The sequence below is a fragment of the Ursus americanus genome, chromosome 16 (assembly GCF_024610735.1).
Source record: "Ursus americanus isolate L20-20 chromosome 16, mUrsAme1.1.p, whole genome shotgun sequence".
Classification (NCBI taxonomy): domain Eukaryota; kingdom Metazoa; phylum Chordata; class Mammalia; order Carnivora; family Ursidae; genus Ursus; species Ursus americanus.
This window is the reverse complement of record NC_142142.1, coordinates 13,143,073-13,158,121: the sequence shown is the minus strand read 5'-3', so window position 1 is coordinate 13,158,121 and position 15,049 is coordinate 13,143,073. Positions and strand designations below refer to the sequence as shown.

The window sequence follows — 15,049 nt, the reverse complement described above, 5'->3', positions numbered from 1 at the left end:
ACCAGATATGGCTCCAAGGCCTCTCCCAAGCTCTGTGGTATACTGAGCAATATATTGCCATCGTGCCTCTCTCTTGCCAAGCTGTGAACCCCATGAGGTCATGGTCTACCAGTATCCCTAGCACAGGGCCTGACATGGGTTAGGTTCTCAGCGATTATTCAATAACTTACCCAGTGACACATCAAAGAAGAAGCTAAAGGCTCTGCCCAGGAAGAGCCCAGCACACTACCAGTCTAATCTGTTCTCTGAGACCCCAGTGTACCCCCACACCCCTGCACGCACGCACACACGCACACACGCTCATGCACGTGTGCCCTGCAGAGCTAAAACCAAAATCCCTGGGCATCTTCTCTGTCAGTTCCCAGACCTAGCTCATGTTGGTTCCGTGTGCCTTGCCAGCCAGCCAGACCCCTCCTGGACAAGAGCTGGCATCGTTTCACCTCCTTCAAGCCGTCTTCCCCAGGGAGCGGCCATAGCGGGCTGGATGCCTCATCAGCTTGTGCATAAAGTGGGGTGCTCAGCAGCACTGCTGAGCTGAATGACTCTCCCCACCAACCCCAGGTGCTTTAGTTGAATTTTCATCCTCTTGACTCTGAGCTGCCTTAGAAAAGGGAAGGAATTTAACCTCTCCAAGATGGTTCTTGCAAGTAGAAAATTTCCTTTTCTTTCAGAGCCTAATGACCTCTTAAGAAGATTTCAGGCCCTTCGATGTTTTCCAGGACACCCTTTCAGATGAGGTCACTTAGATCCGCCGTTTGCCCCTCTGCTGGCTCTCCTTTGGGTGCTCCTTTCCCTCCACCCCAGCCCAGTAGCCTCGGTCCTCAGCCTCATAAATTCACTGCTCATTTCCACTGCTCTGTGAGCTCTCTCCAGTCTTGTCTTCCATAAATGACTTTTATGTGTAAGGGCCCTCCTGCGACATTTCACTCCTTTGGGTGGCTGGCTCACAGAAGCAGTACGTGGCAGAGATTCTGCCTGTAAAATGCCCATGCTGGTGGTTTATGATGCTTATCATTTCATTGCAATTGAGTTTCATGAAATAACAGGTGGAGATTTAGAGGATGGGTTTCGAGGTAGCATGTGCAGTCAGAAAGAACTACATGGGATTTGGAATGGGACCAAGCTAGATTTTTAAGACTGAGCTTATCCAAAGAATAGGGCTAATAATACCTGCTTTGCAGGGTTGTTTTTCAAATTAGCTTTAATACATATGTATAAAATGCCTAGGATGGTGCTGGCATTCGGTAAGCACTCAATAAATAAAGTGTATGTTTTTAGAATGCATGGTTAAATCTAAATAAGCCAAACAGTCCTTAGACTCTTGCAAATTTAAGTCTGAGAACATTTTATACGGTGAAGGTTTGGAGCCAGACCTGGATTTGAGTCTGCGTAACCTTGAACATCTTGCTTTCTCTCTCAGTGGCTCAGCTTCCTTGTGGTTTCTGACCCTCTGCCAGCACCACCCCCCGCCCCGGCCCATCACTGGTCATCGAGTCTAGATGAAGTTATTAATGTGCTGACATAGTTATCCCCAAACAACAGCACAAGGGCCAAACAGCATTAGCGTCAGCTTCCTGCCAGATAATGAGCTTTCTGAGCTCGATTCCAGAGAGGAGCACAGCCTCGCAGAGAGAGCATCCGGAACAGCTCCAGACCTGCCCCTGCCCCTGACAGTACCGGACATCCACCTCACGCACGTGTGGCCCTTCCCAGCCTCCCTGCACACTGGGCACTATTCTGGGCACCAAGGATCAGAGAGCCGCAGCCCACTCAGGAGGCAAGACCTAGTTAGGTGGCATGATAAGAGCCCGGACTGGTGTGTGTATGTGGGGTCCGGGAGCACAAGGCAGGAGCAGTGAGCTCAGCCAGAAAACAGGTGAGAGCAGAGGCTGAGACCATCTTCCCCAGGGAGGAGACATGTGAGCCAGACCGTTAGCGGGGTGTTGGGAGGGGGGAGTCCAGGCAGAGGGCACAGCGTGTGCAAAGTACACAGGTGTGCAGGAGAATCATCTGGAAAATCCTGCCTCTGAGTGGAGAGTAGCAACCGTGGAGGTAGGTAGAAGAAGTAAGACCAGAAAGGTAGGCAGAGTCCAAACCATGGTGTCCACTGAGTGCCCTGCTGAAAATCTTGGATTAAAAGATTTTTCAATGCCCACTGAAGATTTCCCTGTCAGCCTTCATGTCAGGACACCTTCTTTAGCTCTCTCAGCCTAACCTGGACTAGGTCCCACCTTCGCTGAGGGGGGACCTTCAGAATTCAAACGCAGATCCTCTGAGCTGCCAATTTCCTCTCTGTTCCTCTCCTCCGCTTCCAAAAAGAAACACAAATCCTAAAGCATACTTAATAACAAATATGACTGCATAGATAGGGAGCGGAAAAGCTCTGTTATCAAATTAAGTCACAACTGACAGCAAAATAAGCCCGATGTTTAAAAAAATAAGAATAAGCTGAAAGTAGTAACAGGGTTAAAAAAAAAATTAAAGCTCTAAACATAGCATTTGCATTAGTGCTAAATTTTGAAAATGGTAATTCAATTTTATTTACGAGGCAAATATAATTACATTTAAATTTGAGGAAACAGAATTTAATTCTTATTAATGACAGAAAGACTGAGTGAGATGCTTTAATGCCAGAGAAATTGTCTTATGTTCATGGATGGGAGAGAAAATTAGATTCAGCGTGGAGCATTCTCCCTGCTACAAGTCTCATGTGTGTAGCCGGAATTGTTCCCTCTCTGAGAAGCATTAGCTTCTCAGCCCAGAAAGCACAGCACCGACATCCAATGAAACATCAAAAGGAAATGATCAGGCGGGGCTATTTCTGTATAGGTATGTTACGGAAGAAGAAACCCGAGGCTAGAATTTCAGCCGAGGAATAATATCCTTGAGACTTGACATTTCCTGTACCCCTTCCCAACAGCAAGTGATAGCCTGAAATCGAAGTTCAGAATAATAAATATCGGAGAGATTGACAGTGAGGCAGAGAAAGAAGAGGAGGTGTTGGAGGCAGAGAAGAGCCCACCAGCTGTCTGGGAAGTAGCGTGTAGGTTGAGACACAATGAGATGGTCAGTTCCTAGCATTTAATCAAAGACCGGGAAATTGGGCCCAGACAGGCATAGTACTAAATAGTGCCAGAGTTAAAGGTTGATAAACCAGGAGCTGGCAGCTTTGTAATTTAGTAGAATTTCCCCTGACAGCCCTAGAACATTTTCTATCAGAACTGGAGCTCTTCAGTATGTAAATATGAGCCCTCCTGAAACTGGGCTTCAGAATCAGGTTTCTCTTTGGACACCCAAGCTGAAGACTTGTACACAATCTCCAGTCGTCTTCCTGAGTCAAACTGCTACTATATGACTTGTAATTTTAAAATAATAACTGTTCTTTGAATGGAAATTATATTTACATTTTACAGAGCTCCTCATGTATGTACTTCATGATTTATAGGGACAATAAATATATAACCCCCGGCGCCGGAGATGGTGTTATTCCCAGGGATCCTGGGTTCAGAGAGTTTGAGGGATCTGCCCAGAGACACTCCGGGAAAACAAGAGTTCAAATCCAGTGTTCTCTAGGCTCAGAGCCCATGTTTATCTCTGGTATAACTCTGCCATTGGCCATTTCCAAGGTTCATGCTGATACTGTCCAGGAATCAAGGCTGAGGTTCATAAGGTTTCGCTTCATTGGATACCCCTGCGAAGAGCCATGTAAACTGGATCTTGACCACGAGGTACCTGGCAGTACTACAGGGCCTCAAGGAAAAGAGTGATTGCTTTCAGCCATGGTGATCAGAGGGCTTCCTGGAGGAAGTGGGGTTTTAAGGTGGGTGATGGAGGTTGGGTTTGAGTTGGCAGAGAGAGAAGGAAGAGACAAGCACCTTGCAGCAACCCATTGTAGAAATCAAATCAATGCAATGTGTACAAAGATGCAGCAGAAACTGGCGTTTTCCAGGAAAGAGCAGTAGTTTGGAGTGGCTTTGCTTAGGGTATTTGTGGCACAAGAGAGAAGGAGAAGAGGTGAGGGAAGTTAGCAGGCAGTCAGTCACGAATGGCCTTGAAAGAGTTTAGGTTTTATCTGTCAGTGGGAGCCACTGAAAAATTTTGGGCAGAGGTGTGATATGGTGAGGTTTGGTTCTGGAAAGCTTAGTCTAATATTGGCATGTAGTTGGTGGTGCCAGGGAGACATCTAGGTGGAGGTGTCCAAGAGCTAGTTAGACAGGTGAGCACATGACCGGGTAGAGAGACGGGCCTTCCACAGAAGAATATCAGGGCCGGGGATCTTTGGGAAGAGGACTGAACATTGCTATCTCTTCAGCTCACCCAGCTGGGCCCTGTCAGTGAGGTTTGGGGAGTGTTCCAGCCCTGGCCAGAAGTCCACATCCTGGCCATGCTGTGTGGCTTCTATGCTCCCTTGTTATCCTTCTGCAAAGTCAGACCCTGTTGGGAGGCCTCCTTCAAGCTAGGTTGGAGCTAGGTTCCTCTAATCAGGAAGCCAGATACCCGCCAATTAAGATGAATAGCAGTGGCTTACTACTTCCTGTGATAGGTGCTTCATAAAGCTCGAAATTCTGGTCCTGGGGGGATAGGTGCGGAGACTGCTAAGCACAATATCCTGGAATCCACTTTTCGGCTTGGTTTGAAAGTGCTCCGAGCTCCTCGAGTGAGGTGAAAGGCCATGTGGTTTCCAAGGCTCATTAGCTTTCTGCCAGCTAGATCTGTAGGACAGAGCAGGGCTGAGAACAGCGCTGACCCTCTGGTGAGAGGGATGGAAGTTGAAAAGCACCCGAGAGTGGCTTGGGTTTGGCCTTGTGTCAAAAGGAAACTAATTACCTTAAGGAAGTTGAAGGCTTTTTTCCTGTACCTTCCTCTCCTTCTGGCTTCTTCCTGAAACCTGCACTGGGACTAAAAACTATCCGCCCAATTTAGTGAGAGAAGGAGGAAGGGAGGTGCTTTATTGAAACCTATGTTGATATAAGGATATAGGGGTATCTCTCCATGGGAAAGAAAGGTAACTCTTAAGTGTCCTACTGTGTGCTGAGCCTGCTGGCAGGTTGGTGCTCCTGTACACATGTGGGTAGACTTGAGTTCCTTGAGGATAGGGATAATTTCATATCATTTCTGAATCCCTAGCCTCTAGGAGTAGCTGGCACATAGTAGGTGCTCAGTATATTTTCAAATCAAGTTTAGGGTTCCCACAGATGGGAATCCTTTTCACCATTGAATAAAGGACAAAGCTAAGGCTCAGAGGTGTGCTGTGTAGCTGGGAAGTAGCAGAGCAAGCTCTTATACCAGCGTGTGTGATTTCTAGCCTCTGTTCTGTGCAAAATGGTAGAGCCTTGAATAGTTACATGGATGAAGATAGATTTCCTGTGTGAGACTCACCAGGGAGTGTAGTGTTCAGGCTGGCAGTGGCAGGGCTGGGGAGGCAACAGGTGGACTAGTGACCCTGATAAAAGTTCTCATCAAGCGTTTTGAGAAGGCTGGAGGGGAGACTCTCTAGCTGGGGCACCAGAAGGAGGCTTCAAAGAGGAGGAGCCAGAACTCGAAGCTGACGTACAGTTGAACGTGGGAAGATCGAGGTAAAAGGGGAACCCAGACCATGGAAACGGCTTGTACAGAGGCATAGAGGAGGGACCACAGAGTGTGCTAAGCCCCCTCTCTTCAGCCATTTGTCTAGCTGGCCCCTGCCATGACTATTTCCTAAGGCAGCCGTCAAGTTCTTGCTCAAATGCTGACATACATGTCCCTGTGGGGCAAAGGACAGGCACTTCTCTCTCAGCCCTTATTTTCCTGTCTACAGAATGACTAGAGCATCTCTGAAGTGTCCTCTCACTCTCGTCACAAAAACGGCTCCTCTAAGTTTTTCTCCTTGTTTTCTCTCTTACCCCTAAACCCACCTGAGGGAGATCCCGTATCCAGAGGCAGGCCACTTCCTGCCCAACACCAGCTCCCTCCCTCTCCATCCTTTTCCCCTAGTCCCATGGTCCTTCACCTCCAGCTCTTCTCCTTCATGACCCACAGCCCCCTTGTTTCTGTGCCTCTCGCCACATCCACCTTGCAAAACCCACGACCATCCCAACCACTCACCATCTCTCAGCTTACAGCCCACTTCTGAGCACTGGAAGCCAGATCACCTCATGTTCATGATCTTTAGCCTTTCCTGGGCCCTTCCAGCTGCAGGTCTTCTTGTACTTTGTGCCTTCTTGCTCTCATTTCCCCAGGCGCTCTTTAAATGGCCACATCCATCCATCAGTAGAGATTCCTACCTCACTGAGAACATTGAAGCCATTGATGAAGTGCTTTTCCATGATCCTGGCCTGTCCCTTAAACGTGTCTCTGCCTACATGCCCCCCTCCAAAAGATGAGGTGCCCACAAAGTGCTGTCCCCCAGATTATGCTCCAGATCTGGTCCTCACCAGCTGCTAAGGGGCACCTCAAGTATTCACATCATCCCCTTGCTCTCCCCAGTATCATTAAGCCCTCCCTTCTCCTGGTTCTTTCCAGCACATAAACATGATATAGTTGCCATACATTGTTTACCCTGTGAAAGATGTGCGTGGTATGGGGCATGTTACGTGGTGTTCATTTAAGCTTGACAGATGAACCTGAGATGTTAGTGTCTAAACCCTATTTTGCAGATGAGAAAGCTGAGGCACAGAAGGATGAAGTAACTTGTCCAAGTCATAGAGCTAGATGGATCGATGATGGATGGATGGATGGATGGATGGATGGATGGATGGATGGATGGATGATGAATGGATGGACAGAATCAGATGGACAGATGGATAGACAGATGGGCTGTTAGATGGCCAGTGACTGGATAGCTGGTTAGTTGATTAGATAGTTGGGTGGATTGGACAGATAGCTGGATAGACAGACAGATGGAGGATGAACAGACAGGTAAACAGATACACAAACAGAAGGAAAAGTACTTAATATGGTAAACGTTGGGTCAGGGTGAAGAAGGAGGCTCAGACTGATTTCAGAGATCCTGTTCTATAGCTGGGGTGATGCTCTGATACATAACTAACAGTCCTGGGAATGTGTCAGATTACAGCTGAGCTTGCGCCTCAACCTGGTCACACAAGTCGCAGACCAAAGAGCTGCATTAATCACAGTCGCCTTTCACTCTAGTCAAGTACCTTTGAGCAAGTCACTTAATCTCTCCAAGCTGTTTCCTCTACCCCGATGCGTGAATGAACACACCATTGCAGGGCTGTTGTGAGGATTTCATGGGATAATATTTGTGTGCCACCAACAAGGGTTCTACATTTTCTCCTTATTTCTGCTTCAAATGCTATCTAGTGTGGCTTGGACTTAATGTGTACCAGGATTTCAGAGAAATTCCCCAAGCTGTGCACTAACTCCGATGAGCTAGTGATAAGACAGAAAATCCTAGCAGGAATCATTTAAAATTATTTAACCCTCCTCTCTTAAAGTTTCTTAAGGGCATTCTAAGAATCTCAGGTCCTAAGCAAAATAGAACCATTTTCCCTGTTATCCCTTTTAGTGCTAAATACGGACTTATTAAAGGACTTCCCGGGAGGTCACATGGGGCCCAGACTCTGTTTCGCCTGCATCTGGTCCTTGCTCAGCAGGAAGGCACACAGAGCCTTGGGTGGGGGTCCCTTCCATTCCCTACTTGTGGCAGTTTTGAGCATCTTTCCAAGTCAAAGAAATTTTATGAGAAAAATATATGTAAGTCTGTCCCTTTAGGGGCACGCCACAGCTTCCCCTACCAGCTATTTTAATGAACAGGATTGTAAAGTAAGTCCAGACAAATTAAAACGTAGCTGCGCTAGGTCCCAGGCTTCATCCAGGCTCTTATGGGGATTAACATTTAATGAGAGGAGCCTGGGGCAGTGTTTTCCCTTATGTATACACTTTAGGGGCGCCATTAACCAATAGCCAAACCTTATATCTTTCCCTGCCCTTTTTCCCTTCTTCCTCACGTGCCTCCTGGCTTCCACACCATGGAAGGAGAATGGGTGTAACGTGGGCAGCAGCGTGAAGGAAGGTGTGCGTGGGGGTGTATGGGCTGAGACCCGTTAAAATTACAGAGATCTCAGTCACAGGTTGCAGATGAGTTTCTAAGAAGATTAGGCACAAAGGAGACTGAGCCCCTGTGTGAATATATCTAACCAAATAAATTGTGTACAGTAGGGCACTGAGACACAGTTGAGGCCAACTGACATAACACTTCTTCTCTGAAGCTTTTTTTTAATTATTATTATTCATCTGTTCTTTCAACAAATATTTGTTGAGCTCTCATGCTGTGCTATGTCTGGTGCCTGCTGCCAGGGAACCAAGTTGAGAAGAAGCTAGAGCCTGCCATTAGGGGGGCTCCTAGTCTAGAGAGAAGACAGACATATGTACACCAGTGAGGCAGGGCAGAAGGAAGATGTGTGGGCATGGCTCTCCCTCAGAGAAGAGCTAACTTGTTCTTGGGCCTGACCTGGTTCATCTCCAGGGTCCTGTATGGTTCAGTCAAGAACTTCACAGGCCCAGAATTAGAACATTAGGATGGCTGGGGACTTTCACCTGATTTCAAGAGGAAGCCAAGGCTACAAATACAAATGGCTTCTCACTGGGTTTTGATGGTCTTGGCGGATGGTGTCCTGCGAGGTGACTAGAGAAAGCATGCCTACATTTTGGCTACTTACTGTAAAAGCTGCCATTCTGCTCTTCAGGAAGATGCCCCTCTGCTAGGTGAGTAACAGGTCTGCTGATACCAGATGTCTTAAGTCCTCATCGATGGATTCTGGACATAACATAAGTTACGCGGGGCCTTTCACGTATACCCTTTTCTTCCATGATCCCTACTCACCTAGGAGGGGACCATGATTACCCTCCTCACTTCGGGCGTGAAGAAGTATGGCTCAGAGAGATTGAGTCAATTCTCCAAGGACTCCACAAGGACCCAAGGAAACTGGGGAGTCAGAGTCTGAGCCCAAGTCTGCCCTACGGATGATATTCTCCACAGTACTTCAAAAGATTCCTCTCAGGGCCTGACCCTTCCAGCATTCAGCCAGTAAGCTCCGATGTTTATCATGTGGAGGTCAATGGGCATCGATCAAGTGCTCGCTTGTACCAAGTATGTTACCGAAGTCAGAGTTCACATCTGCTGTTCGGACATCAGTCCAGTGCACATGCCGCTGCCCCTCATTTTCTCTCGCACGAGAGTCTGTGTACAGAACTTATCATACCCCAAACTGTGTGCCAGGCACTCTGTAGAAGTTTCGCTTCTGCCCACGTTAACTTGTGTAACTGACAGCAGTTATATCCGTGTGCTCTGCTGGAATGTAAACTCCCTGAGGTCAGGAGAGAACCACGCCTGTCACAACCACCATTGGATCCCAGCGCCTTCTGTTGAATTTGCACATGGTGGGCACTCAAGAAATTAAACAAGTGAGAGAAATTCCTGCAACAGCCCTCTCCAGTTGTTGGCGTCATCCCCACATTACTCGTCAGGCACCGGGGACTGGAGAGGAGCAGTGACCCAAATTTCACAGAGTCCCCCTTATGTTACGTAAGGAGCAGATGACCTGTTGAAGCCCATTCTTCAGCATCGTCCTATTTCGTTTCCAGCAATCCTCTGGGAAGTTCTGTCTGCTTTAATGTCAAAGCAAAATCAAGAAGGAAAACTAAAGCTGTTCCTTTTATTTCAAGGGGGGGAAAAAGGTGAGACAGATAAGAAAAATAACAACAGAGCCTACAACTCGAGGCCAAATGATAAAGTAGCAGCTCCGATTTCTGCTCCCATCAGAGTCAGTGCGTCTCCCACGCAAGCAGAGGGGCCATCTGCAGAGGAGAACCTGAACACTGACAGGTTGTGTTGCCATCAGTTAGCACCCCATAAACATCAAGGTCACCCTGTTCGGGCCCCTTCCATTAAAATGTGTAAGAGCTCACAACCCAGCTTGTAAAAGGCTGATGGAGAGGTGCCCAGCCACCAGGCCACCTTAGCTTCATGCCAGGAGACCATGTCTAGTGTAAACTGGCGAGGAAACGGAGGCTTTGGATGGACAGCCCAGCAGTCTCCAGATGACAAAAGTGAGCCTGAGTGTCTGGGAGATTCTACGTAGGGCATCTCATCTCATTTCACATAGATTCAGGGGCTGACCTGGATGTAACAAAAGATAAGCAACAGGACCAGAAAAGGAGACAGATCTGCTAGAAGAGCCAGGAGGTCCCCACAAGGAGAGCCTGCCTCTTCGCTGATCAGTTTCCTTAATCTTATAATGTCTGTCCGCACGGTGGTCTGAGACTTGTCAAAACGAGGGAGAAGCGCCAGGTGATCACATGACCCTGTGGACTCTGCTCGCTCTCTGCGTGTCGGCAGTAGCCTCACCTCTAGGGAAGATAGTAACCAGGGGTTCTGACAGCACTGTTGCGATAGTTCAATGAGAAATTATATACGAACAGTGCTTCGTAAACTCTACAACCTGATGTAAGTGTCAGTTATTAAGCCAGAAATGACTTTCCCCACACATTACCTCGTTTGATCTAACACCAACCCTGTGAGATGGATGGAATGGGAATTATTATACCTGTTTCGCAGAAATAGAAAGTGAGGCTCAGTGAATTTCATAACTTACAACTTGCAGCTCACCCAGCCAATAAGTGGAAAAGCCAAGGGTGACGCCCAAATCTGTCTGATTCTAAGGTTCGTGGTGTTTTCTCCGCTGCGTATCAGCAGGAAGGTGCGGCACGAACCACCGCGGATGACTTGGATCTTTCTGGGATTCCAGGACCGGGTTGAGCTTCGTCCGGATTCTGATCTCCCAGAGGACAGAGATTAGGTCTGGTTTTTCTGTGTATTCCGAGCACCAGCCATGGTCTTGAGCACATAGTAGGCATGCTTGGAATACTACTGGAAGAATGAACGAATCAGTATGAATGCACTGATACCTACCTTGTATCAGGCTCCCCCCCCCCCCGAAGGGGTGCTGCCACCATCCCCATTTTACAGAAGGAGGAAACGAAATTCAGCCATCGGATAGGTTGCCTAAGGTCACATAACTGGTAGAACATATTTGGAACCACATCGAAGTCTCACGCTCTTTCATCCACACTGCCTTCAGATTAATTAATGTAGGAATGGCCTACGTGTTAGCCAAGGCCTCAAGTCAGGCAAATGCTGGGGAAAGGCTGCCCCTTCTGCTCTAGACCCCCTTGAACTCTGTGTGCTCTGCTGCCTGAAAACACCAAGGCTTTGGCCCCAGCAGCCTGTCCCTCTGCTGGCTCACACCTCAGTGAATAGAAGCGCTGTTTGCTGTTTACTTTTACACCATAAACCGCCACCTGGAAAAAGTGCTGAGTAAAACCAAACAAATGCTTAACTAATCGTCCCTCCCAGGTCTCAGGGGAAAGTTCCAGCCTTGAGGCACGCCCTGCCTCCAGAGTCACCAGGGGTCACTGCTGTGCAGAAGGGTTAGAAATTTCAGAGACAGGACTTTGGAAGGCCTGGGGCCTGGAGATTATCATTCTGTGTCCAGACGTTGTCTGTATGAGAAAGGGAAGGAAGCTCCAAGAATGTCCTGAGACAGCTGCATTCCTGGAGGGCTGCTGGATATAGTGATGCTAGCCCACAGCCCCACCCCAACCTGGCAGGTTTTCCTAATGCCCAGACAGGCTGGGACTGACCCTCAGCCAGGCTGAGCAGGGTGTTAATGAATTGTTTTGCATTCTCAGGCCACCTGTAGCCCCAGGCACAGGTGGATTCACCCCTTATCGCAAACTTCAGTTAAGGGTCTGTTCTGTACCTAGCTCTGTCCCAGGTACCAAGCAAAGAGGCGATCAGGAGAATCCGGTCCAGCCTCTGATATCCCTAGTCTGAAGCAGGACAGGCACAGAAACAGAAAACCAGTTTACCATGTAATATGGAAGGGCCAGGAACAAGAGAATAACCACAGGGTGAGTCACGGACTTCTCAGAGAAGGAGAGACCCTTGAGCTGGGCCTTGGGTGTAGATTATGCTGTGTCACATGGAGGGTGTTTACATCACAGACTCCCACAGGCTTAGAGCCAGAAGAGACCTTAGAGGCCATCAGAGTCCCCCCCACCCCCAAAGTAGATGAGGAAACCCAACACCCAGTAAGGGGAAGTGACATCCCCGAGGTCACACAGCAGATGAGTGGCTGAGCAGGCACGGGCCTTGCACACCGGGTCCTTGGGCTCCGAGTCTGAAGTTCACTGTCCTGAGAAACCTTCCTTGAGTTCGGCATCTCTGCCAGGCCCTTTTCTAGCTTGCCCCTCACCGAGCGCGCTCTGAGGACTGTGAGGATTCGTCGTCACTGCCCACACTCGATACACCCCTGACGTCAAGGACCCTGCCTCCCGTCTCACAGCTCAGAAGCTGCTGAGCCTGGCACAGAACCCGGGGGCCCCCGGCTCCAGGTCAGGGCTCTCTGCACCCATTTGACAGTGGACCCTTCTTCTCTGGGCAGCTGAGAAATCCAGTGTGTCCCTGCGTGTCGTGTGTCCCTTCCCAGGTAGTGTGCCTGACAAGGCGTCGGACATAGGGACACCCCATAAATGGTGACTCAACTGTTGTGTTGTGGTTTTTCGTTTGTTTTTTTGAATTTGCAAACATCCTAGCCATTGCCTTGTAGGTTGATATGGAAGATCTAAGCCTCTGAGATCTAATTTTGATTTATCTCCTTTTTCAAAAATAGCTAGACTATTAGTAGCTTCCAAACTAGGAATATAGCTTGGAATCTTCCAAGCTGTCACGGGCAAATGCAACCTGACACAGTGCCAGTTAATTTAGTTTGCAAGAGAACAAAAGCATTGGGGTTTTCATTTGAAGACTGTCGGGCCATAAGGCACAGACTGCAGGCAGGGTCTCCGTCGACAGCCCTGGCAGAGAGCATCCGCGGCCACGGCCGCTCAACCTGTTTTCTAAACCCCATGCCGGAGCCTTCACCACCTCTGCCTGTGTAACTGGGAAGCTGTCACGGGCCCTGCGCCTGAGGGGCTTGTGAATTGGGCCATGTGTGTTCTGCACCGGCTCACAGACGGGCCTTTGTGAAGGGCTGGGTGCCTCGACTCTGGCTGTGACGCAGTCCCCCAGCTATTTGCTTTGGATCTGAAGGGCCATGGAGGTGGTGCTTGGAGTTGGAGTGGCAAGGCAGTGTGCAGGAAGACGGGCACAGGCAACAAAAACACAGAACCAGCCCCCAGAGTCCCCCCCAGCCGGGGTGCAGGGGACCGCCCTTTCACCCCGCCTCAAGGACAGTCAGGGCTGGAAGGAAATGCGGCCCCGGACCCCTGCACGTGCTGGCGCCAGACCACGAGCACTTCCCTCAGCCATCGGGGACTCGTCCTCACTTTGTTTTCACACATAACCAGTTTTTAATTAAATTTGACTTTTCCTCACATCTGTTCAGAAGGCCGGTCCCCCTTGGACATGGCGAGCACAAAAGCGGGGACAGGCTGGCAGGAGGGGAAAGCAAACAGAGCAGAGCCCTTCCATCGGCCTCTTTTGGGAAGGGAATCGGGCTCAGGACGGGCTTTTGCCTGGAGAGTTGTTCTCACCCAAGGGTCATTGTTCCGGGAGATTAGCCTCCCAAGCCTCTGGAATCTGGATCGGTCCCTCCCAGGAGCCAAGGTAGGTAGCCAAGTGTGACCCTTGTTCCCAACAATGACCGGCTCAAAATGTGTTTATTCTCTCCCCTCCCTCCCCTGCCATCCTCCTCACAGAGATCTGTGCTGCCGACTGTGGGGGCCACGGTGTCTGCGTGGGGGGCAACTGCCGCTGCGAGGAAGGCTGGATGGGGGCGGCTTGCGACCAGCGGGCCTGCCACCCGCGCTGTGCGGAGCACGGGACCTGCCGCGACGGCAAGTGCGAGTGCAGCCCAGGCTGGAACGGCGAGCACTGCACCATCGGTATGGCGGGCCCAGTCCCGGGGGTCTGCTGTGGGGCGCATGCTGCCTCTGTCCGCATGTGGGAGCTGGGCACAAAGTCCTTTCATCTGGCGACATTATGGTTGGCATTTCCCAGCAGCGATTGGACTTAAACTCACAATTGGGCATTTTTAACCTTTTCCCTCCCAGTCTGCATTTCCCAGATGTGCGTTAGCTGGTTCGCGTGCCTTGCTGCGTTTCCTTCCTGGGCCAGATGCAGTAGGGCTCTGTGCTGAGGAGCTGGGGGTCGGGAGCAGGGCACACGACCACCACTTAGCAGCTGTGGGCTGTCCCAACGCGTCTCTGAGCCTCGGTCTGCTCACCTATAAAATGGGGATCATATGCCTATAAAGAGCGCAGCACAGGCTGGCACCGAGTACAGTGCTCGGTAGTGTGGCCATTATGATCAAACTCGTGACCTGGTTGGAGGGCTTAGGCTTGGCTCTCAGCCCCCCACACCCTCCGGCCACCTAGGCCTGAGCTGCGAGACAGGCCCGGAATCCTGGGAAAAGCTTCCCACAGGCCCCGGGCCACATCTGCCTCCCATCAGGCCTGGATCCCTCCCTCCCCTGTCCGCAGCCCCCATCCTGTCTGCATTTGTCTCCTCGCTGCTCTCTGGGGGCTCCTCACAGCGCCCCTGCCGAAGCAGCACCATTGGCAGCTCTCGGACCAAGCCGACCACTCCACTCCCTTCTTCCTGCTTTGCCTTCTGCTTTCGTTGATCTTAAGCACAGCCAGACGTTTGCTTGGCTTATTATCCTGGAAGGAGCACTCACCAAAAGCTCTCTATTGAATCAACTGGTTTGTGTGTGTGCTTTAACTCCTTCCCCTTCCATTTTTTCCAAACGGAGGGTCTGTGATTAGATGGCAAGCACATGGCTTTGGAAGGCCGGATTCTGGGTGCCTCTCCAGCTCAAACGTCACCTCTTAGGTCTTACAGAAACTGGGAGACGAGCCCCAGACCTTTTGAGGGACAGAGGAATTTTGAGCAAATGGAGCCACTGCTTTTCTCCTTTTTTTTTTTTTTTTTTTTTTTGGCTTCATTCCTTCTGTTTTGCAATCTGAAATAATCTATATTCATCATCCCCACGCCCACAACACCACTCTGGTGATAAACGGCGGTGGAAGCCCTTGTGTTTATTAA

The 15,049-nt window shown here is 49.7% G+C and overlaps 1 protein-coding gene across 4 annotated transcripts in view; it reads left to right on the top strand.

Annotated features, from left to right (window-relative positions):
- The window catches only part of TENM4 (teneurin transmembrane protein 4), a 718,843-nt gene that overhangs the window by 582,323 nt on the left and 121,471 nt on the right, over positions 1–15,049 (top strand). For all 4 annotated transcript variants that reach the window (XM_087868192.1, XM_087868189.1, XM_087868191.1 and 1 more), the window contains one exon: positions 13,702–13,887. In XM_087868192.1, the coding sequence (XP_087724318.1) occupies positions 13,702–13,887 (186 nt within the window). The remainder of the gene's footprint in view (positions 1–13,701; positions 13,888–15,049) is intronic.